Consider the following 23,774-nt stretch of genomic DNA (forward strand, 5'->3'; position numbering starts at 1 on the left):
TGTGTAAAGCCCATGTTGTAGCAGCTGCAGATGTCGGGATGTGTAAAGCCCATGTTGTAGCAGCAGCAGACGCCGGGATGTGTAAAGCCCATGTTGTAGCAGCAGTAGACGCCGGGATGTATAAAGCCCATGTTGTAGCAGCAGCAGACGCCGGGATGTATAAAGCCCATGTTGTAGCAGCAGCAGACGCCAGGATGTATAAAGCCCATGTTGTAGCAGCAGCAGACGCCAGGATGTATAAAGCCCATGTTGTAGCAGCTGCAGATGCCGGGATGTGTAAAGCCCATGTTGTAGCAGCTGCAGATGCCGGGATGTGTAAAGCCCATGTTGTAGCAGCTGCAGATGCCGGGATGAGCTGAGGAAAGGAATGGCAGGATTTTTTTTTTTTTTGGAAGCTGGTGCTAAAGAAAGCAGAGGCTTGGGATGAAGGAAAGAGACACTGCTGCCATCAAAGGGTTAATGTTGACTATTTCTGGGGGTAAAATGACACTAGAGGGAAAACAAACCCCACCCCTGGCTTTTTTTTGGGATGGAGTGTGCAACCCTGGCACCTGGTGTGGAGGAGGAGATGAGCCGGGTGGGAGGGCAAGTAGGGAAGGCTCCACCAGATAGGATTATTTAAGATGCTGCAAAAGCTTCCCGCAGCAGATCAGCGACGAGGAGGAGGACAGCAAACAAGTCACTTTCCCCAGCGCTCTGCAGTTCAGAAGCTCCTCCGTGCTCACCATGAACATCCCCATGAACATCCCCATCTTCATCGGCTTCTTCTTGCTATCTATGGCTGTCTTTCCATCCCGGTCTCAGAAGCCACTCAAGAAAAAGCCCCCCGGTCCCAACGGGCTGCAGAAGATGCCCGGCTGCTGCGAGGAGGTGAAAGATCTGAAGGTCCAGATCGCCAACCTGAGCAGCCTGCTGGAGGAGCTGACCCGCAAGCAGGAGACGGACTGGGTGAACGTGGTCATGCAGGTGATGAAGCTGGAGAGCGGACACAAGCAGGTGGAGAATCGCATGACCGACGCCGAGGAGAAGTACTCTGAGATGAACAACCGGGTGGAGATCATGCAGTCCCGGGAGCAGGCGGCCCAAACACAGACCCAGACCACGGCAGGTAAGCGGGACCCCCATCACATCTGGTGGAGACGGTTGCTTACTAATCGGCACAAACAGCCGAGGTTCCAGCAGAGACTTGCCCTCCCTGGCCTCGGCGCGGACCCCCCTCCACCCACCAAAACCCGCGCTCAGATTAGTGTCAGAAATCTGTAAAACAAATCTCACCCTGATCCCCTCCGGGGGACGATCCGTGGAGAGGTGACAATCAGAGGTGGATGAGGAGGCGGCGGCGCTGACAAGTACGCTCCCAATCACACAGGTGTCAGACATAAATCTCCATGGAGGCAGGATAGCCAGGGGGGGCTACAGGTGGTCCTCACACACACTCCTGTTTCTAAGACATATGCGAATGATTTACGGCGCACGGTGGGGGGAGGGGGGGTACTGGCAGGAATCTGGACTTTCTTACCAGTGTGACTTGTGTTTTCGCAGATGCCATTTACGACTGCTCCACCCTGTACGAGAAGAACTACAAGATATCGGGGGTCTACAAGATGCCGGCCAATAGCTTCCTGGGCAGCCCGGAGATGGAGGTGAGACGCGTCCCGCTGCGCCGAGCGATCGCCGGTCAATAATCCTCGCTGACCTTGTGCTGCTTTCTGCCGCCAGGTGTACTGCGACATGGAGACGCAGGGCGGAGGATGGACGCTGATCCAGAGGCGCAAGGTGGGGCTGAGCTCCTTCAACAGGGACTGGAAGCAGTACAAGGAGGGATTCGGGAGCATCCGGGGGGACTTCTGGCTGGGAAACGAGAATCTGTACCGGCTGAGCCACCGGCCGACCGTCCTGCGAGTGGAGCTGGAGGTGAGGACTCCCCCGGGGCACATAGAGAGCGCAGCTCCGAATACACTGCATACATACAGCCCTCATCACTCCGATGCCACCGCTTGTGGTCAGTGAATAGAAACATCCACAGATCATATCCACAGGCTGGAAACATGCACAGAACCCACACGTCTCACTGCTCAACCCACAGGGTCACAGTATACGTACATTATATTATAGCAGAATAGTGAGTGCAGCTCTGGGGTATAATACGGGATGTAAATCAGGATCAGTAATGTAATGTATGTACACAGTGACTGCACCAGCAGAATAGTGAGTGCAGCTCTGGGGTATAATACAGGATGTAACTCAGGATCAGTAATGTAATGTATGTACACAGTGACTGCACCAGCAGAATAGTGAGTGCAGCTCTGGAGTATAATACAGGATGTAACTCAGGATCAGTAATGTAATGTATGCACACAGTAACTGCACCAGCAGAATAGTGAGTGCAGCTCTGGGGTATAATACAGGATGTAGCTCAGGATCAGTAATGCATGTACACAGTGACTGCACCAGCAGAATAGTGAGTGCAGCTCTGGAGTATAATACAGGATGTAACTCAGGATCAGTAATGTAATGTATGTACACAGTGACTGCACCAGCAGAATAGTGAGTGCAGCTCTGGAGTATAATACAGGAGGTAACTCAGGATCAGTAATGTAATGTATGTACACAGTGACTGCACCAGCAGAATAGTGAGTGCAGCTCTGGGGTATAATACAGGATGTAACTCAGGATCAGTAATGTATGTACACAGTGACCGCACCAGCAGAATAGTGAGTGCAGCTCTGGGGTATAATACAGGAGGTAACTCAGGATCAATAATGTAATGTATGTACACAGTGACTGCACCAGCAGAATAGTGAGTGCAGCTCTGGAGTATAATACAGGGTAAGTAATGTGGGGTACATGCACAGAATGTGACGTTTCCGCCTATCATTACCTCTAGGATTGGGAGGGACGCGTGAGATACGCGGAGTACGCCCAGTTCTCTGTTGATAACGAGCAGAACAGTTACCGCCTCTTCCTGGGCAACTACAGCGGAAACGCGGGCAGAGACTCTCTGCGCTACCACAACAACACGGCCTTCAGCACCAAGGATAAGGATAACGACAAGTGCCTGGATGACTGCGCTGGGCTGCGCAAAGGTAAAGGTGGCTCATCTACCGCGTGCAGACTGATGTCACCAGGCGCCACGTGTAACGTTTCGCTGTATTTTCCACAGGCGGCTACTGGTACAACTGCTGCACGGACTCGAACCTCAACGGCATCTTCTACCGCAACGGCGAGCACAACAAGCACTCGGACGGCATCAGCTGGTACGGCTGGCACGGATCCACCTACTCTCTGAAGAGGGTGGAGATGAAGATACGCGCCCAGGACTTCCAGCCATGAAGTGGCTGCCGCAGACGAGCGGCGCCCTCCTCTGGCGCAGTGGCTTCATACCGTATCTTGTAGCCCGTCTGCTCTGTATATAAAAGCGTCTATGTGGGAAGGCAGCGACGGGCTGAATAACGGGAGCAGCAGCTGCGAAGCCGAGGATAGGCCATGTCAGGAATATTAGGGGGCACCCCGGGGTCTATAGACGGCCTCACATGACGCCATCACATCCTCCTAAAAGAGGAGCCCACCGCTCAGAGATGTATTTATACAGGGCGACCACGAGCGGTCCGGACCACCCAACCAAATGACAAGACGTTGTACATAGCACATTCCCCCTCCGTGTCATTGTGTCACTTACTGTAAAGTCGTTTTTTTATTTGCTTCATAAAACTGGAAATAATTATACTGATGGCCCGAAGGTCATAATAAAGGATTTTTTTTGTAAAAAATAATTAATGTGTCAGTGACATGAACCCCGGTGTATGAGATGAGATCGTGGCAGAGGGGAAAATAAAATGGAAAAATGCAAAAATCAGTGTGAAGGGAATGGTTTACGGATCCTAGAAAACCTGGAATCCCCCACAAGGGATCCGGGGCCCGTCCTGTGCGCATATCAGGGGTCACATCGTCAGAACGGTGACATGTCTCATCCTTCCCTAAGGCTGGTTTTACACTTGCCGTGTTTTTTCGGCCCATTTTTGCGGCCCCAATGCCTTTCTATGGGGCCGCAAAAACGGTCCGCAAAAATTCGTAGGAGCGCCTTACGCCCGTGAGGGCCGTATTTACGGCCGTGAAAAAATATCATGCTTGCTCGATATATTTCATGGCTTACGGACACGGCCCCCATTGTAAATCAATGGGGCCGCAAAAACAACGGAAGGTTGCTTTTGCGGTGCGCAGCCACTTCTGGTTTCGCGGACTGCCGTTTTTTTTTCTCCCCAACACTTTTGCTATAGTATTGGAAACCTGGAAAACTGCGATCTGCAAGTTTTGTGCGGTCCATCATTGCGGCAGATTTTGAAAATTGCAGCAATACGGTATGTGTAAAAGAAGCATAAGACCAGATCTATCAGGGTATATGGCGGCCATGAAGAGAGCGGAGCCAGATCTGCAGGACCGGACCACATCCATTAATTACATACACGGCCATCATTGAAAATCGCTCTCACAATATATTACATTACTCCCGTAACAGCAGCTTCATGTTCAGATTTTGGGAAGAGGCAGTCATGACAAATCCCCTTTAAGACACTAGGTGACTGTCAAGGATCAGATCAGAGGGGGTCCCACAGAAAACAGAACAATTCTACACAAATTCTTCTATATTTTTGAGAGGTTTTAACCACATTTTACATAAATGATGATGAAAGGTTTTGCCGCTGTCTTCTGCATGGAGAAAAGTGTGGAATTTGTGGAGACGCTGCCGAGGATGAGAGGTCAAGTGTCAAAGACCACACAGATGGACGGGGCGTTACATGGACGGGGGGTGGGGGGCTTCCTTACCTGATGAGGGACTCCAGGATCGCCGGGGTCGGCCCTTTCTGGAACTCCAGCTCTTTGTAATGTAAAGCTTTGGCGTAAGCGCGGCACCTGGATGCCCTTTCTCCGAGGAGGACCACTCCATTGTCATCTTGCAATGGCAAAGGGCCCTGGGGAAACATGACAAGGACATAACTAGGATGCACGGACATAAAATGGGCTGCGATTAAAAAAGGAGATTTGGCGATGTGCAGTAGGGAGGTGAAATGGTGGGACACTATAGCATATCCTCTGCATATGAGGAACATATTGCTGGTGCAGAAATAATATGGGACAGAAGCAATAAGCTGACAATTTGTGTAGTTCCCACTGCAGGTGAAACCTCAAAGGGGGCGACCCATACGATAACCTCTGCCTGAGCGAGGATGACCCATAAGACTACCCCTGCCTGAGCGAGGATGACCCATACAACCTCTCGTGCCTGAGCAAGGATGACCCATACAACCTCTCATGCCTGAGCAAGGATGACCCATACAACCTCTCATGCCTGAGCAAGGATGACCCATACGACCACTCCTGCCTGAGCAACGATGACCCATACGATCTCTCCTGCCTGAGCAAGGATGACACAGACGACCACTCCTGCCTGAGCATGGATGACCCATACGACCACTCCTGCCTGAGCAAGGATGACACATACGACCACTCCTGCCTGAGCATGGATGACCCATACGACCACTCCTGCCTGAGCGAGGATGACCCATATGACAACCTCTGCATTAGCGAGGATGACCCATACGAAAATCCCTGAGTGAGGATGACCCATACGAAAACCCCTACCTGAGCGAGGATGACTCGTACGACCACTACTGCCTGGGCGAGGATGACCCATACGACCACTCCTGCCCGAGCGAGGATGACTCATACGACCACTCCTGCCATGGCGAGGATGACCCATACGACCACTCCTGCCTGAGCAACGATGACCCATACGATCTCTCCTGCCTGAGCAAGGATGACACAGACGACCACTCCTGCCTGAGCATGGATGACCCATACGACCACTCCTGCCTGAGCAAGGATGACACATACGACCACTCCTGCCTGAGCATGGATGACCCATACGACCACTCCTGCCTGAGCGAGGATGACCCATATGACAACCTCTGCATTAGCGAGGATGACCCATACGAAAATCCCTGAGTGAGGATGACCCATACGAAAACCCCTACCTGAGCGAGGATGACTCGTACGACCACTACTGCCTGGGCGAGGATGACCCATACGACCACTCCTGCCCGAGCGAGGATGACTCATACGACCACTCCTGCCATGGCGAGGATGACCCATACGACCACTCCTGCCTGGGCGAGGATGACTCATACGACCACTCCTACCTGGGCGAGGATGACCCATACGACCACTCCTACCTGAGCAAGGATGACCCATACAACCTCTCGTGCCTGAGCAAGGATGACCCATACAACAACCCCTGCCTGAGCATGGATGACCCATACGACCACTCCTGCCTGAGCGAGGATGACCCATATGACAACCTCTGCATTAGCGAGGATGATCCATACGAAAATCCCTGAGTGAGGATGACCCATACGAAAACCCCTACCTGAGCGAGGATGACTCATACGACCACTCCTGCCTGGGCAAGGATGACCCATACGACCACTCCTGCCTGGGCGAGGATGACCCATATGACCACTCCTGCCTGAGCGAGGATGACCCTTACGACAACCCCTGCCTGAGCGAGGATTACCCATACGACCACTCCTGCCTGAGGATGACCCTTACGACAACCGCTGCCTGAGCGAGGATGACCCATACAACAACCCCTGCCTGGGCGAGGATGACTCATACGACAACCCCTGCCTGGGCGAGGATGACCCATACGACAACCCCTGCATTAGCGAGGATGACCCATACGACAATCCCTGCTAAAGCGAGGACTGTTGCAAATAGTGAATCTCGATCATGGTCGCCCCTGAAATCACCACACATTGCCGTGCGTCTCCTCGTGTACCTTATCGCTGTGCTCCATGAACTCCGCCAGGTTCAGCAGGGTCTGTGTGACCTCGGCAATGTCCTGAGCCGTCAGGGCCTGTTCAATGCTTTGGACCAGCTCATCCTGTTGGTCTTCATTCAGCTCCGACCAGCAGGAAAGGAAGGCGGCATTAAACATATCTCTGCACGTGGAAAGAAGAAAAAACGTTCAGTCACGTGCGAGTTGTAATGATGTGACGTGGGTGGACAGGCAGTGGGGGGGACTCACCGGGCCAGTGGGTTATATGCTTGTGCCAGAGACCAACAGGAACGAAGTGACGGAGAAGAGGAGTCTTTCAGGAGCTCCACACCGAGTCGTCTCAGCCACTCCAACCAGTCGTCTTTGGAGACTCTACGAGTCGCTTCCCAGGCCTGAGAAGTCCAAAAATAACTAAGAAAACCCTTCAAGGGTCCGAATGTCAATATAGACAACATGGCTTCCCGCATTACCTTCTGTAGATTGGCGGTGCTGACGTGCAACTTCTTCATTGGTCCGGTGTCCAATAAGCCTCCTGCAAACTCTCCTAGGTTTCCTCTAGGTGTACGATGCTGATAAATCAATGGATCCTCTTCTTCATCCGCAAGAGTGTACCCCTGGTGGGTAGAAACATACAAATATATACTTGTGTGGGAAGCCTGTGGATGCAAGACCTCAAGTCCGAAGTGGGGCTTTATCATGGAGATCCTCCCCGATCATTAAGTGCTGGCACATCCCTTTATACCCCTTTAACAGATTAATAAAAGAATGACTGTTCCCGTGTCATTACCTTTAAGATTCGGCATGTCAGCACCTCGTATCGCTGGTGCAGGATCCGGTGCTTTAGCAGCACCTTGTTCACCATTGGGATAAATATTTGGTACTGGCAAGAAAATTCAGGAGAATTAAGTTATTTCATTTACTTGTCGCAGAATAAAAAAAGCCTAAAATCATTGTCCGGTACCTTCTTCCCCAGCTGGAAGACTAAGGAGGACAGCGTGTCCATGGCGGTCTGTCTGAGCTCAGGGCAGACGTCCAGCGTGCGGACTATGGGGTGGATGATGCGGGAGGCATAATCGGTGAAATCCAGAGATTCGGTCAATCGATCCACGGTTTCCAGAGCCACCCTGGGGGAAGGAGACACAGCTTATATATACGCACGGCATAGCGCTGGTTAGGACGCTGCTGAGCAGGTGCGTACGCAGATCGCCAGCCCCGACATCTGTAATAATCGAGGACCTCGGCGAGGACCGGCCCTCAGGAATTACATACTTGTGTCTGCGGAAACAGACGTCGCACATACATCTCTGCAGACTGAAAGCTAAACCATCTGAGACGGCCGATGATGGTTCTCCCGGGCCGGGCGTTTACTGCCGGACACATGCAGAGTATCACTTTACAGCGCCCCCGTCCCTTTAATGCAGACGGCACTTTTACTGCCGTCATGTTATGGCAGTATCCGTTATTATCCTTCACTTGTGTAATGTAGTCATGAATCTCATGGATGTGGTATTCGATCAAGCAGAAAGGAAAACATTAAGGGTGGGATATATGAGGGGCTATTGGAAAACATTAAGGGTGGGATACATGAGGGTCTCTGCATCACAATCTGTGTAAACATTGGTAGGTTTTTTTTTTTTTTTGCACATTGGGGCCTCACCATTTTTTTAAAAAATTTACTATCATTTGCGGCAGAAATTTATAGATGGCATAAATCAACTTTCAGGAGCACAAACGTCCAGAAAACTAACAGATTAATTGAGAAGCGAGGGTCCCCTAATAAATAAGGTGCTTCCTACTCCAACGGTGCACGAAGCGTCAGTCTTAATAAATTCCCCCCAAAATCTTCTCATTCATGGTCCGAGTATGGACTGCGGTGTCTGGACGGGCGGCGGGTCTCCTTACCTGCACTCAGCGGCCGCCAGAAGACACAGATGTCCGCACTGGGACTGCTAAGTAGGAAAGTATCCCACCCATTATATACCCGGATGCAGGATTCCCCGCACACTCCCTTTACCTGCTTTATTAGGAGGTTTTCATGACAATTCCCTGAAATAAAGCCAGAGACGGAGGGCGGTGGGAAACATCAGAGGAGCGGACCCCCAACTCTCAGCTTCACCTTAAGAGTCTAGAATGTGGGCACGGCGACCTCTGGAGGTCAAGAAGGTGTACCGCACTTGTTATTGCCAGACTTTAAAGAGGATGTCCGGGACTTCGAGTCACGTCACACTGGGATATCTGAGATTAGATCATATTGTGAACAGCAGATCTTCCATCCAGCCCGTGTATATGAATCCCATATTAAATTAATTTCGTTTACTTTGGTGCTGAACAGGTTAACGACCCTTTCTATGCTGGTCAGAAACATGCAGCTCCATTTCAGCTGCTTCTGATCTGGTCATTACCTCTTCCTATAAAACCTGGCCAGTCCCTCTCTGTCCTGCCAGTGAAAGTTCTGCTTCCTTGCTCTTAGGAGACGCTGGGCTGAACAGCAGATTGTTGTGGCTATTGGAGATTCGTGAAGCTGAAGTTTGGACTTGTGGTGTTCTGTACTTTGCTGTAGCACGGGTGTTTATTTTGTGGTCCCTGGTCCTATTTAGTTTATTCCTCCCTGTCCCTATCCTCCTCCCTATTGTTGGTTGGTGCTTTTGTATGACATAGGGTTTCTGATATCCCTGTTTTGTCTTTGTGTCTGGTTTACCTTTCATTTCTATGCCTCATGGGGTGGGGGACAAGACAGATTAGGAGCATTGTAAGGTCGGAGACTCGGGCCTCTTTACCCAGCTCCAGGGATAGCTTGAGGCCCCTCTTCCTTTCTGATATATATATGAATACAAAACCACAAGTATTCCTTACCTTCCCGAGACGGTTGCTGCTGCTCTGTCTCCATTTGTCTGCAGCGCTGCAGACAATCAGTGAGCTCGGCAGCTCTGGCTCAGTTGATAGTACGAAGCGCTCAATACTGGAGAGCTCACAGATTGTCTGGAAGAGCTGCAGACAAACAACAGACACCGGGGGCAGAGACTCCGTGCCGGGAATTGGGAAGAGTGAGTAAGGAACAGATTGTTTTTAATAGCAGACTATGATGGAAAGTTTTAATGTATGTCACACCAGACGGCAAATGCCTGAAAATACAGCAGAAAAGCCAAATTTACACTACCCCATCATTCCCAACTTCCAGCCTAGAAAGAATCAATGTGTCAGTGATGGATAACCATAAAACACCTACTTTCGGGCCGGCAGCGGAGTGTCCATGGCATCGAACAGCTTCACAATAGGCGGCAAGAGCAGATGAAGGTAATCATCCAGATTGGCCCCGAACATTTGTATGGCATTCAGAAGCTGGAAAAGTGCAAAAAATATTAAAATAAATATCCTGTAAACAGAAATGAAATACATGAGGGGGCCATTAAAAATTTAGTGTCTCCCAACTTGAAAAAAAAAGCATCCATCTCCTGACTACAGATGGTCGGAGACCATAACCAACCTGGGCCTGAGATCAGGTCTTTAGCGTTTGGTTGGCCCCTACGTCAGGCAGATTCCCACATCCCCTACCTTTATAGTCACTATGCGACCCGGACTATTGTCCTGCATAAACACTCGCAGCATGTGAGGGATGAGCTGCGGCAGGTAAAGCTTAAACTCTCCTCCGAGCGCCAGAACAATCTGTTCAATCAGCAGGATAATGGTGCTCTGGATGGGGTTATTCATGGTCCAGTAATCCTGCAAGAAACAGAAGCAGAGAAAGTGAGCGGGCGAGAAGAAGACTAGAAAGTGAGCGGGCGAGAAGAAGACTAGAAAGTGAGCGGGCGAGAAGAAGACTAGAAAGTGAGCGGGCGAGAAGAAGACTAGAAAGTGAGCGGGCGAGAAGAAGACTAGAAAGTGAGCGGGCGAGAAGAAGACTAGAAAGTGAGCGGGCGAGAAGACGACTAGAAAGTGAGCGGGCGAGAAGACTAGAAAGTGAGCGGGCGAGAAGAAGACTAGAAAGTGAGCGGGCGAGAAGAAGACTAGAAAGTGAGCGGGCGAGAAGACGACTAGAAAGTGAGCGGGCGAGAAGAAGACTAGAAAGTGAGCGGGCGAGAAGACTAGAAAGTGAGCGGGCGAGAAGAAGACTAGAAAGTGAGCGGGCGAGAAGAAGACTAGAAAGTGAGCGGGCGAGAAGACTAGAAAGTGAGCGGGCGAGAAGACGACTAGAAAGTGAGCGGGCGAGAAGAAGACTAGAAAGTGAGCGGGCGAGAAGACTAGAAAGTGAGCGGGCGAGAAGAAGACTAGAAAGTGAGCGGGCGAGAAGAAGACTAGAAAGTGAGCGGGCGAGAAGACTAGAAAGTGAGCGGGCGAGAAGAAGACTAGAAAGTGAGCGGGCGAGAAGAAGACTAGAAAGTGAGCGGGCGAGAAGACGACTAGAAAGTGAGCGGGCGAGAAGACTAGAAAGTGAGCGGGCGAGAAGAAGACTAGAAAGTGAGCGGGCGAGAAGAAGACTAGAAAGTGAGCGGGCGAGAAGACGACTAGAAAAATAATGAGTGAGGAAGGAGTGGAAGCCGAGAAAGCGATCGGGCAAGTGCAGAGGGGAAGCCGAGAAAGTGAGCGGCGAGGGAAAGACTAGAAAAATAGCGAGCGAGGAAGGAGGAGGAAGCCGAGAAAGTGAGCGGGTGAGGGAAGAGGGAAAAACGAGAAAGCGAGCAGGGGAAGGTAAGACGAGAAAGCGAACAGGCAAGGGGGTGGGTAGACGAGCAAGCGGGCTAAGTGGGAGAGGAAGACAAGGGGTAAGGCGCAAGGGTTAAGGTGTTTGAGCGCAGGGAAAAGGAAGGAAGGCGTAGTGGGGGGGAAGGAGGGAAGGCGCAGGGGGAGAAGAAGGGAAGTCGCGGGGGGGGGGGAGGGAAGGCGCAGTGGGGGGGAGAAGGGAAGTCGCAGGGGGGGGGGGAGAAGGGAAGTCGCAGGGGGGGAGAAGGGAAGTCGCAGGGGGGGGGAGAAGGGAAGTCGCAGGGGGGGGGGAGAAGGGAAGTCGCAGGGGGGGGGGAGAAGGGAAGTCGCAGGGGGGGGGAGAAGGGAAGTCGCAGGGGGGGGGAAGGAGGGATGTCGCGGGAGGGGAAGGAGGGAAGGTGCAGTGGGGGAAGGAGGGAAGGTGCAGTGGGGGAAGGAGGGAATGCGCAGTGGGGGGGAGAAGGGAAGTCGCAGGGGGAAGGCGCAGTGGGGGGGAGGAGGGAAGGCGCAGTGGGGGGGAGGGAAGGCGCAGTGGGGGGAAAGAGGGAAGGCGCAGTGGGGGGGGGGGAAGGAGGGATGTCGCAGGAGGGGAAGGAGAGAAGGCGCAGTGGGGGGGGAAGGAGGGATGTCGCAGTGGGGGGGAGGGAACGAGGGAAGGCGTAGTGGGGGGGAGGAGGGAAGGCGCAGTGGGGGGGAGAAGGGAAGTCGCAGGGGGAAGGAGGGAAGACGCAGTGGGGGGATGAGGGAAGACGCAGTGGGGGGGGGGAGGAGGGAAGGCGCAGTGAGGGGGGAAGGAGGGAAGGCGCAGTGGGGGGGGGGGGAAGGAGGGAAGTCACAGGGGGAGGAGGGAAGACGCAGGGGGTAGGAGGGAAGACGCAGGGGGTAGGAGGGAAGACGCAGGGGGTAGGAGGGAAGACGCAGGGGGGGATGGGCGAGAAGAGGAGGAGACTAGGAGTGGGGGAGAAGACGAGGACATGGGTGGGGAAGGGGGGAGACAAATTAATTATATGGAGCAGAGTGTCGGCTTTGGTTTTTCCCCACTAGTGGCGTCGTGTTGTCCACGTCACGGCACATTGGGCTGTAATGGAGCCGAATTACTTACTCTCATCAAGGCGAAGATCTCATCCATGTAGGGGCGAATGTGACTGCGCACAAAAGAAACCAACATTCCCAACTGCTGGAACATAAACTGCAGACAACATGTGAGACGGTCACGCAGGTGATAACATCTGTCGGCGCTCAGCGCCATATATACAATGCAGAAAATACTGAGCCGCTGTATTATTAGATACCACAGACCCCGGCACATTCCCAGATGAACAGAGAAGCATGTGATGAGACACTACACCGACCATTGCGATAGATGTGCTGAAACGTGCTCCATCCAGGATAGAAAAAAAAAAACACACCCCTCTAGACCCGGCTACAGGTAGCGATCTGGTAAAGGGGTTATTCCCAATACTAAAAGTTATAACTTTCCGATTGGTTGGGGCTCAAAGAGAAGGAAAGGACACAAAACGCACGGCCGCTCCGACCCCGGCCAACCAGAAAGTGATCGCTCTTCCACAGTTAACATAAAACCTTTGACTGATGACCGGATTAATTGAACCAATATGGTGAACTAGGGGCATTTTTCTACTGACACGGAGCTCCAAATCCCCTGCAGAGACACATATTCCGGCCCCATCCATCCCAGTGGGGGGAGAGGTGGTCTCACAATGCACTGCGGCTCCATTCACAGTGGGGAAGCGATACAACGCGGATTCACGTCACCTGTGGCTCAGACAGCACGAATCAGCTGACGGACGCCCCATAACATCTGTGTCCGTGTACGGGATTTGGAGCTCTGTATCAGGGCAGCTGAGCTCTGACTGCTATACTTAAATATTAATACATTAATCACACAATTCTGACCGTATTAAACTAAACCAAGAGTCATCAGGGCTGACATGCACTTTAAAGGGATTATCTCTAAGGTGTCTGCAGGTTTCGGATGATTTTGTATGTAAGTGGACAACCCCTGTAAGACACGAGATCCATAAGATCCATACCTTCTGCCTTGAAGTAAGTTCTGCAGCCACACTCACCTGAGGCGACATCAGTCCTGTCCTCTTTAGGCCAAAATCCAACAGCAGAGAAAAAAGGGAAGAAAAGGAAATCTTGTTAGAGAAGCGAGCAAAAACAAGGAGGCAGATAATATAGGTCGAAGTTTTATTACACATTTCTCCTGGGTATATTGAGTAAAAAAAGATTTGCAGGACCCGGGTCTGGAGACCTTGCCGGTGGTCTGTGGTTGCCGGAGCAGAGGTAGGTGAACTATCTCCTACCTTCCGGTTTCCCCTCTTCTAATCCCAATGTCTTGCCACAACAATGGCCTAATAATCAGTAAATGTCGGCAAGTAGGAGGTTCACAAGCCTCCGGGTCCATCAGCAGACACGGGCCACTGGTCCAGGTTTCTGCAAGTCATTTTGCTTGACTAATAGACTAACATTTACCAGTACAAACAAAGTTAAAGGTCATCTAGGACAAAGATAATAACGACCTCCTGACACATTCACTACAATGGGAGCCAACATGCACTGCTCCGTGTATGGAGCGGTGATTTCCAGTCTCTGTACACAGTGCACTACAGCTGTCGGACCCCCGATATTCTATGGGGGATGTATGCTAGGGTTAGGTCATCAATATCTTGTTCCTAGACGACCCTTTTAGGTGCTGTAATAATCACATGTAATATGTATTTACAGGGGGTTGACCACTCAAAAAGTACAGTTATAATTAAACCACATGGAGGGCCGGGGGGTTACTCAGACCTCTGGACCATCTTCCCGAGAATTAGAAGACCCAAATCCTTTTTTTTCCCCTACCAAGAAGAACAGGAGGATCTGAAATAGACGAGTGATCGGATTTGCGACTCCCAATTCTCAGCTGGATTGTGGTCCCAGAGGTCCGACAACCCTTTCGCCAATTCATTTTGGTGCTGTCCTCTATGGTCTAGGCCCCAAATCCAGTCAATTCCTCGTCCACCAAGACCCTCAGATTTAACCCCCGACTGTCAACCCCTACTGCTCCTTTCCTAATTAGATCCCTCATCCGCCTCCCTCCTCCTCCATATGTGTTTTGTTCTGTGGAACACTGGAGTTTCTTCACGACTTACTTGAGGAGAAGGTTGGTGAGACTGTAAAAGGAAGAACAAAAAAAAAAAAAAAGAAAGAATAAAAAACAAAAAGAAAAAAAAAAAAAAAACTATTTTAGATGATGCTCACCTAGGCGCAACCTCATTTTAACAAGAAACTGCACTGTTGCAACAAGACAAAAGACATAATGAAGCACAAGCTCCGTCACCGAGTCGCAGCGTCCGCTAACCCGAGAACAACGTGCGATGGTCGACTGCAAAGTGAGACCTCCTAAAGATGTGGATCCCTGACTATCCTGCCCGTCAGTGGCCATGCAGCTGGCGCCTGGAGCCAAATCTCTATACCCTGTGGTCCTAGCAGGTGAGGGGGTGACCGGACAGTCCGTACAGTACCACGCTGCTCCCGGCAGGGCCCATACCTCTCTCACGTTGATGTCGCACAGGCGGATAACACTCAGGAAGGTCGGCATCACCTGAGGCAAGAACTGCACACACTTCAGGCCTAGAGACTTGAAGATGAAGGTGATGGCTTGTACAACCATAGTGTGATGGCAGGACAGGGACTGGTCCCTCAGGATCCGCATCAGCGTGACCACGGCCACCGCCGGGTAGAACTCGTCCAGGGGCAGGTTCCCCATGTTCACCAGCATCTCGCTGGTGCTGAAATCCGCTGAAGACAAGAGAAATCACGGTGAGTAAAAGCTAAAACATGGGGGAACATCACATCCCGCCGGTGTGCAGTCCAACAATCGGAAAATAAAATCGCCATCCAACCGGAAAACTCCGTAGTCTTACGGTCTTGTAAAGCTGCCAAGCACAATAGATGATTCTGATTGAACCCAAAAACGAACTAATGTGCAAGAGACCCTCCCGACTCTTCCCTGACAGATGATATTAGGGAACAGGATATCGATCAGGTTTGCAATACTTTATTCTAATGTGCCTCCAGGATTCTGGCCGTCAGTCACCATCTTACGATTTATTAGAGGATGATGATTACCGGAGTCCGGATTGGTCTTGGATTCGGATAAGCTCAGGGCTGAAGCGTCTCTGGACTGGTCGATCATTCCGATATTCACTTTGTGTTTGTACGGGTCCAATGCCCCCAGCAGACCCAGCACACGGATCGCCTAGAATCAGATGTAAAATGAGCTCCTGGGTGAACGGGAAGACATTTTCTTCACTACGATGACGTGTTAGGTTGCTCACCTCCCGACGGATTCCTTGGTTTTGCTCAGTTTTTAAGAAATTGAGCAGCACTTCCAGCAGCGTGGGATACTTCCGGTACGGCTCCACCACATATCCCGTGCTGGCCACCAGCTGGCCCAGCGTCCAGAGGGCAACCTAAGACGATAAACAGTAGTCAGACCACCAACTGTGGCAACTTATACACTGCCGGTCTCGTCACTCGCAGCAGCACTTACCTGTCTCTTTGCCAGCAAGGAGGAGTCCTGTAACATTTCCATAATGATCGGGAAGAGTTCGTCCATCCACTTTCTCATCTCTAATCCACTGACCTGAAGATGCAGAATAAACCTCGTGACATAGAAATACAACTGTCCCCAGTACGGGGTTCTTCCCGGCAGACTTCTGCCCAATCGGACATCTGGGAGACGCAGACAGATCATCCGATGCCAAGCAGGTAGCAGTTATAAAGAATATTAATACTCGCGGGGGGACGGACCCCAATCTCTGGTGCCGGGGGTATACAAGAATATCCGGGAAGTGTGACGTGCAAAGATAGCAGAAAATACTAACACCAAGGATCATCCGTTCTTACCTGAGCGAGCTCGCCAATTGTCGCCAGGACGTTGGTCACAACTCCGGGATTGGGATCCGGATCACGTAACTTTAAGATTAGGGCCTGGTAATAAGAAATAGGGAGCCAGTCAGCAATTTATCTACAATACTACAAGCCTATACTTAATCATCAGTGTCGTTTCCTGCATAATGAGCAATTACATAAAGGTAAATACATTCAGCTTGCATATCAAGTTATAGGGGGTTGTCCAGGACTTACCGTATTTTTCGGACTATAAGACGCACCGGACCATAAGACGCACCCCAAATTTGGGGTGAAAATTGCAGAAAAAAAGATTTTTTATAACATGGGGGTCCGTCTTATTGTCCGAATTTACAGTATCTTATGGCGGTGGCAGAGCAGGGTCACAGGAGGCAAGGTGGGGTGATGCTGAGATGAGGAGGTGCTGGGATGAGAAGGTGCTGGGATCAGGAGGTGCTGGGATCAGGAGGTGCTGGGATCAGGAGGTGCTGGGATCAGGAGGTGCTGGGATCAGGAGGTGCTGGGATCAGGAGGTGCTGGGATCAGGAGGTGCAGTGAGAGGTATGGCGTGAGAGGGGTCCCTGGCGTACCATGCAGGCTTACCTAGGTGGCAGAGGTCCGGTGGCAGAGGTGCGGTGGCGGGGGTGTGGCAGCAGAGGAGGCGCAGGAAGCGGGGTCCCTTTCCCCGGTATGGTGATGCAGCAGGCCCGGTATGCAGCAGAGTCGGGTGAATCCTCTTGTTATCGGTGGGCGCGGCCATCTTCCTGAGGCCGCGCGTGTGCAGATGAAGCGCTCTGCTCCCGGGGCTTCAGGAAAATGGCCGCGGGAGGCCGCGCGTGCGCAGATGGAGATCGCGGCGGCCATTTTCCTGAAGCCCCGGGAAGCAGAGCGCTCCATCTGCGCACGCGCGGCCTCCGGAAAATGGCCGCCACCACCGATAACAAGAGGATTCACCCGGCTCTGCTGCATACCGGGCCTGCTGCATCACCATACCGGGGAAAGGGACCCCGCTTACTGCGCCTCCTCTGCCGCCACACCCCCGCAACCGCACCTCTGCCACCGGACCTCTGCCACCGCACCTCTGCCACCGGACCTCTGCCACCTAGGTAAGCCTGCATTGCGACTATTAGACGCACCCCCCATTTTCCCCCCTTTTTTTGGGGGGAAAAAGTGCGTCTTTTAGTCCGAAAAATACGGTATATACTGACACCCTACTCTTAGTATAGGTGATTAATATCAGATTGGTGAGGATCTGACATCCATCCCCCGCTGTGGACTGATAGTCGGACCACAGTCCCGTCCTCTGTGTAGCGGCCGTACTCGGCTTCTACTGATGTAAATGTCATCTGGGCTCCACTAGACAAAGTCCGGAGACCTGGTGACAGGCTGCAGTGGGAACAGAGGGGCTGGATGTCAGACCTCCATCGATTTTATGCTGATGACCTATCATGGGTATAAATCATCAATATATAAATCCTTTTATTGGAAAAAAAAGACACGTTTTGGTTATTTTCAAGAGAATCCGACCTTAAGAATTGGCTCCATGTACGGGCGAATGAGGCGGGGGGCATTGGATACAAGGTGTCCCAACATCCGGGCACTTTGCTCCTTGTTCCTTCCAACGCCGCTGTTCTCTAATTCGGTCAAAATCTGAAGAGGAGAAGAAAAAGATGAATAAATGATACACTACAGTTTGCCATGACGTGGAGCCTAGATGAGGACTTCATTGTAGAAACAAAGCGCCCATGGGTGGAAACTGGAAAAGATAACGACTGTCCTGTCAATCCGAAAGGATCATGATCTTGTGCAAGAACCAACAACACAATATGTCCGATCGGTGTTCGGCATTTTTCAGGACTACTCACCTGGATAAGCATCTTACGGAGGAAGGGCATGACGAAGGCTGGGTTCATGCTGCTCAGACGGCCAATGGTGCAGATGGTGAGTTCTCGTATCTCGAAAACCTCGTCATTCAGAGCCACAAACAGCGCCTGGAGGCTCTCGGCCTGAGCCAAGTGAGAATCGAAGCGTTCATCCAGAGAGGCCAGGACGCAGTAGCGGATATCAGGATCTGCAAGGTAAGGCGTCAAGATAAACTAAAGTCTAAGAAAGCGTTCGGCAAAAACAATAAACCCCTGCGATCATACCTGGGTCTGTAATCCCAACCACCAGCAGTTTGCTCAGCACGTCGGCCACCACCTGGACTGCAGTCTGGCTTACGTGGCCGTGCCCACTAAGCTGCTGGATTGACGGCGTGAGGAGACGGGAGCACGTGCGTGCAGCCTCCATCCGAACTTCCTTGTGCTCGCTATTTAGAAAGTGGTCGGCACAGTGGCGCACAAACTGGGTGAGAGAGTGGCCTGAACAAAAGGCGAAATGAGAGAAAAGTAAGAACGATCATTGCCAAGAACATGCAAAAACCATCGGCAATGTACATGCAGCCTCTTACAGCCACACCCTCCGCTGCGACCCAGTGCCACGGATTTAGTAGCAAAGAACAAGATACTTGAATTACAAGATTTTACCAAACTTTTACCTTCAAAGTCAAATGTTCCTAAAGTGCGGAGAGCTAAAGTAATGCTGCCCACGTCGCTGGCTTCAGGGATATTAGTGAGGCTGGGTGAGGACAGCTGCTGCGCGAGGCCCTTGGGCATCCCGGGGTGCCGGAGCGGCTTGTGCATGAGGACCAGAGACAGCATTTTCAGGAGGCCGTCCTGAATGTCTTTCTTCAGCTGCGGGATGTGGCGACTCAGGTCGTAAAGCACGGCGGTTAAGGCAGGGCTAGAAATAAGAACAAAACCAAATATATATGCAAACACATACTGTACCTAAAATACATATATGCCTGATATGATCTGTAAGCCCTAGATTGCACCCTTCTATGTAGTGTCAACAAGCCCCCGATAAGATTTCTGGTCCTGCACATTGCGAGGGGGGAGGCTTGTGTAGCGTTGTTCTCTGCAGGGGGCTTTAATGAATAGGGGGGCAGACAGGATGATGTTGGAGGATCTCATGGTCATGGAGATGAGAGGTCTCCAGATAGGACCCCCGAATCATCATATTTACCTACATTCACTACAATTCTACTACTGACCAGCGAATCCATTACATCTTACCTGAGCCCTACAGAAAGCATTGGTTCCAGTAGTTCTTTCACCTCCTGTTGGATGGAGGGACCCAGCGCTCGAGCCAGCATACTTATACAAGTAAACACCGTGGCATCCACTTGCATCGACTTCTGCCTCCTAGGTGCCGAAAAACATCAATCGTTGCAGGGTGAGCAGTCCGTATGAGAATCAGTCATACAAGTGAACAGATGAAACTTTGTGATCGATCCTATTAGCTAAATGTGGCATTTGTCTTACGTTTTCCTGTGCCCTTTTTTCAACAGCAGAGTCATAACTATAGTATCCTCATACATCCTACAGTATTGGCTGCCATAATGGGGCCTTATATCCGATGTGTTCATGGATAAGAGCCGCCCGTGGCCTGCACATCACCAGAACCTACTATACGATACATTTAGAAAAGGATTTTATTCCCAACCATTTTTCTCGACAACTGTATAATTGAGCAGCAGAATAATCCTTTAAGCGTCTGTCCAGCGCCGCTCATTTCTGCAAGACGTCACGCCTGCAGGAACCTGCCAGGACGTGTGCACTCCAAAAAGAGCGCGGCGCCAGACAGACCCATTAAACTCCACCCTAGACAGACATCGACACCATCGCAGCACTTACTTGTGAGCAAAATCCTTAGGAGGCAGAGCAGACTTCACATGTTCGAGGATTTTTGGCAGGTAACAACGAATCTCTGACCTTACGGCTACGGAGATCAGTCCGAGAGCCTGGAAAGCCACGGTCCGCTCCTTCTCTTTGCGCACGCAGCTCAGTAAGTGGCTCATGGTTTCAGGGAGGTATTGATCTGCTGTAAAAAGTTATATTAATTTACGGGTATTTAATAGGAAGTAAAAAGAATAAATCAGAATCAGTAGAGCGCCCCCCATTCATTGCTACGGAGAGAGGCACAACGGGTCGGATCCATCTCTGCGCCAGCAACGAAGAAACTGCAGAGGGTCCGAGAGGGTAGAGATCCACCAATCAGTGACTGACAGAATTATTTTCTAGGGCAGTAAAACCCCATTAAGTATCATTTCCCCAAATATAAGCATTACCTGTGAAAGCGGAAGGTCTGAACGCTGCCAACCGTGGGAGAACATTCAATATGCTCATCTGGATCAAAGGGTTCTTGCTACTCCTGCACTTCAGGACCCAACGACAAATCTACAAGGAAATAAATAAAAAAATAATAATATAGATATATATATATATATATATATATATATATATATATATATATATATATATATATATATATATATATATATATAGATATATATATAGATATATATATATATCTCTCTCTATCTATCTATCTATCTATCTATATATATATATACATATCTATCTATCTATCTATATATACCGTATATACTCGAGTATAAGCCGACCCGAGTATAAGCCGACCCCCCTAATTTTGCCACAAAAAACTGGGAAAACTTATTGACTCGAGTATAAACCTAGGGTGGAAATGCAACAACTACCGGTGAATTTCAAAAATAAAAATAGATCATTATTTCCCCATAGCTGTGCCATATAGTGCTCTACACCGTTCATATTTCCCCATAGCTGTGCCCCATATAGTGCTCTGCACCGTTCACTGTGCCCCATAGCTGTGCCATATACAGTGCTCTGCACCGTTCACTGTGCCCCATAGCTGTGCCATATACGGTGCTCTGCACCGTTCATTGTGCCCCCTAGCTGTGCCTTATACGGTGCTCTGCACCGTTCACTGTGCCCCATAGATGCTCCACATTAATCTGTGCTGCCGCTGCTACTGCTGCAATAAAAAAAAAAAAACACATACTCACCTCCCTTGATTGCAGCTCCCGGCGTCTCGTTCCGGCGCCTCCATCTTCCCGGCGTCTCTGCTCTGACTGATCAGGCAGAGGGCGCCGCGCACACTATATGCGTCATCGCGCCCTCTGCCTGATCAGTCAGAGAGCGCAGACGCCGGGAAGATGGAGGCGCCGGCCGGGAAGATGGATCGGCGCCCGGCGGCTGGAACGAGGACAGGTGAATATAACATACTCACCTAGTCCTGGCGATCCTCGCGCTGTCCCTCTGCCTGGTCTTCGGTGCCGCAGCTTCTTTCTCTATCAGCGGTCACCGACACCGCTGATTAGAGAAATGAATAAGCGGCTCCGCCCCTATGGGAGGTGGAGCCGCCTATTCATTTCTGTAATGAGCGGTCCCACGTGACCGCTGAAGAGAGGAAGAAGCTGCAGCGCCGAAGCCCGTGGGACGGCAGGGACAGCGCGAGGATCGCTGGGACTAGGTAAGTATGCCTCAGCGCCCTCAGCCCCTCACCTGCCGACCCCACCGCTACCGTGACTCGAGTATAAGCCGAGGGGGGCACTTTCAGCCCTAAAATTTGGGCTGAAAATCTCGGCTTATACTCGAGTATATACGGTATATATATATATATATATATATATATATATATATATATATATATATATATATATATATATATATAGATATATATAGATATATATATATAGATAAATATAGATATATATAGATATATATAGATATACATACATACACACTATTTAATTTATGTTGTATATACACAAAAAGTAACTGGCATATTGATATGAGGGGAAAGCGACATTTCAACAATTCATTACCTGGTCAAACTTTTCTTCTATCAGTTCCCGGCACGCGCGGCTTTCAACCAAGACAGACTTCTCTGGCATCGGAGCGGCTCCGTATCCCAAAATCCCGTGTTGCCCCGTGTATCCCAAGAGGCTCAGCAGAGCGTTTGTCGGCTGGGGCTGCACCGACTGGACGCCGGCGAACGGGGTGATGTGGCGCGGCTTTAAGCCGTAGGTCAGAAGGTCCTTGCAGTGTTTGTCGTGGACGAGCTGCTGCTGTGCGATTTCCTCCATTTCATCTCGCAGCCGCTGCAAGAAGTGAAAAGAAACTTTTCTTGATGTTACAGAAGAAAAAAAAAAAGGTAATACATAGATGTGACTAATAACCCACATGTAAGAAGTCTCCCAATATAAGTGCATGTGTGGACTAGAATATATAGTGAAAAATTGCATGAAGACCACCCTGAGGAAAGCAGATGCCGAAACGCGCGTCGGGGTGGGTGCCTCCTCACAGCGAACCCTGCTGGCTCCCATTCAAGTGCATTCAACATGAACAATATATATTTACTTATATGAGCACAAATATATTAACATCTAATATGAACTATTCAATCTACTTTTAATAGAAGCAAAGATTAAAACCGATTAGCAGCCGCTTACTATAGGTCGTCATGCACTATAGCACTTTACTAATCCTACTAGAGTTTATACAATTGTATTCATCCATTCATCTGGTATTTATGCACTGCAGCACACAAGAGTGTACAAACAGCCGTATTCATTAGTGGGCTAACACAATCATACTTAAGTCATTGCGCTTTATATATCCCACATTCTTCCCGTATAGATGGGATTTCCAGCACTAGAGGTGTTTGACATGCAACCTGTATGAATAGATCATTTCTTAATATCTGCTTGTCACTTGGAATAGTGCCCGCTTTTTCTCCTGGTTGTTTTTCCTACCCTTTCACACCAAAATTCTCGATCAATAAAATATTGTACTCTTTTTTTTTTTCACCATTACTATTGACCTTTTTTGGCGGTTTTTCTTTTGTCCCGGTCTTCGTGTTTGGTGTCTGCGCACTCGAACTGACCTGGAAAATCATATTGCCAGGTCAGTTTTACCGTATAGTGAACATGGTAAATAAAAAAAAATAAAACTTTTTTTTTTTTTTTTTGCAATTTCAATAAACTTGGATTTTTGTTTCCAGTGCATCACATGATAAAATTAATTATGTCATTCAAAAGTACAACTTTATCCAGGAAAAAAAAAAAAACAAGTCCTCATATGACCTATGTGGACTGAAAAACAAACAAAAAGACAAACAAACAAAAAAAAAAAAAGTTATGGCTCTTGGAAGAAGGGGAGGAAAAAACAATCGAAAAAAATGGAAATAGGCTGCGGTGTAAAGATTACATGGCAACCACTACCCTGAGAGGGTTGTCCGCATGTTTGCCTTCAGAGCGCCCTCCTCCTTAGGGTATGTGCACACGATGCGGGTCCACAGCAGTTTCCCATGAGTTTACAGTTCAATGTAAACCTATGGGAAACCAAAAACGCTGTGCACATGCTGCGAACAAAAAAAACACGCGGAAACGCAGCGG

General features: G+C 50.1%; 2 protein-coding genes across 26 annotated transcripts in view; one reads left to right on the top strand and one right to left on the bottom strand.

Moving 5' to 3' along the window:
- MTOR (mechanistic target of rapamycin kinase) overlaps window positions 1–23,774 on the bottom strand; it is a 95,961-nt gene that overhangs the window by 59,472 nt on the left and 12,715 nt on the right. For 5 of the 25 annotated variants that reach the window (XM_069742258.1, XM_069742250.1, XM_069742249.1 and 2 more), the window contains 25 exons: window positions 23,201–23,263; window positions 22,203–22,478; window positions 20,625–20,733; window positions 20,191–20,377; window positions 19,570–19,698; window positions 18,990–19,234; window positions 18,601–18,813; window positions 18,319–18,524; window positions 17,981–18,103; window positions 16,451–16,534; window positions 16,095–16,187; window positions 15,880–16,014; window positions 15,671–15,800; window positions 15,090–15,340; window positions 14,692–14,712; window positions 13,585–13,644; window positions 12,636–12,722; window positions 10,388–10,555; window positions 10,062–10,174; window positions 7,797–7,959; window positions 7,623–7,715; window positions 7,306–7,449; window positions 7,085–7,227; window positions 6,836–6,998; window positions 4,825–4,970 (listed from right to left, as the gene is read on the bottom strand). In XM_069742258.1, the coding sequence (XP_069598359.1) occupies window positions 4,825–4,970; window positions 6,836–6,998; window positions 7,085–7,227; window positions 7,306–7,449; window positions 7,623–7,715; window positions 7,797–7,959; window positions 10,062–10,174; window positions 10,388–10,555; window positions 12,636–12,722; window positions 13,585–13,644; window positions 14,692–14,712; window positions 15,090–15,340; window positions 15,671–15,800; window positions 15,880–16,014; window positions 16,095–16,187; window positions 16,451–16,534; window positions 17,981–18,103; window positions 18,319–18,524; window positions 18,601–18,813; window positions 18,990–19,234; window positions 19,570–19,698; window positions 20,191–20,377; window positions 20,625–20,733; window positions 22,203–22,478; window positions 23,201–23,263 (3,545 nt within the window). The remainder of the gene's footprint in view (window positions 1–4,824; window positions 4,971–6,835; window positions 6,999–7,084; window positions 7,228–7,305; window positions 7,450–7,622; window positions 7,716–7,796; window positions 7,960–10,061; window positions 10,175–10,387; window positions 10,556–12,635; window positions 12,723–13,584; window positions 13,645–14,691; window positions 14,713–15,089; window positions 15,341–15,670; window positions 15,801–15,879; window positions 16,015–16,094; window positions 16,188–16,450; window positions 16,535–17,980; window positions 18,104–18,318; window positions 18,525–18,600; window positions 18,814–18,989; window positions 19,235–19,569; window positions 19,699–20,190; window positions 20,378–20,624; window positions 20,734–22,202; window positions 22,479–23,200; window positions 23,264–23,774) is intronic. The other 20 variants (XM_069742264.1, XM_069742257.1, XM_069742256.1 and 17 more) reach the window with 9 other exon arrangements.
- Window positions 629–3,764, top strand: ANGPTL7 (angiopoietin like 7). The gene is made up of 5 exons (XM_069741129.1): window positions 629–1,108; window positions 1,543–1,643; window positions 1,720–1,914; window positions 2,888–3,086; window positions 3,164–3,764. Exons 1-5 carry the CDS (start codon window positions 727–729, stop codon window positions 3,331–3,333), a joined length of 1,047 nt encoding a protein of 348 aa, XP_069597230.1. The 5' UTR covers window positions 629–726; the 3' UTR covers window positions 3,334–3,764.

Source organism: Ranitomeya imitator, chromosome 10 (genome assembly GCF_032444005.1).
Source record: "Ranitomeya imitator isolate aRanImi1 chromosome 10, aRanImi1.pri, whole genome shotgun sequence".
In the NCBI taxonomy this organism is placed as follows: Eukaryota; Metazoa; Chordata; class Amphibia; order Anura; family Dendrobatidae; genus Ranitomeya; species Ranitomeya imitator.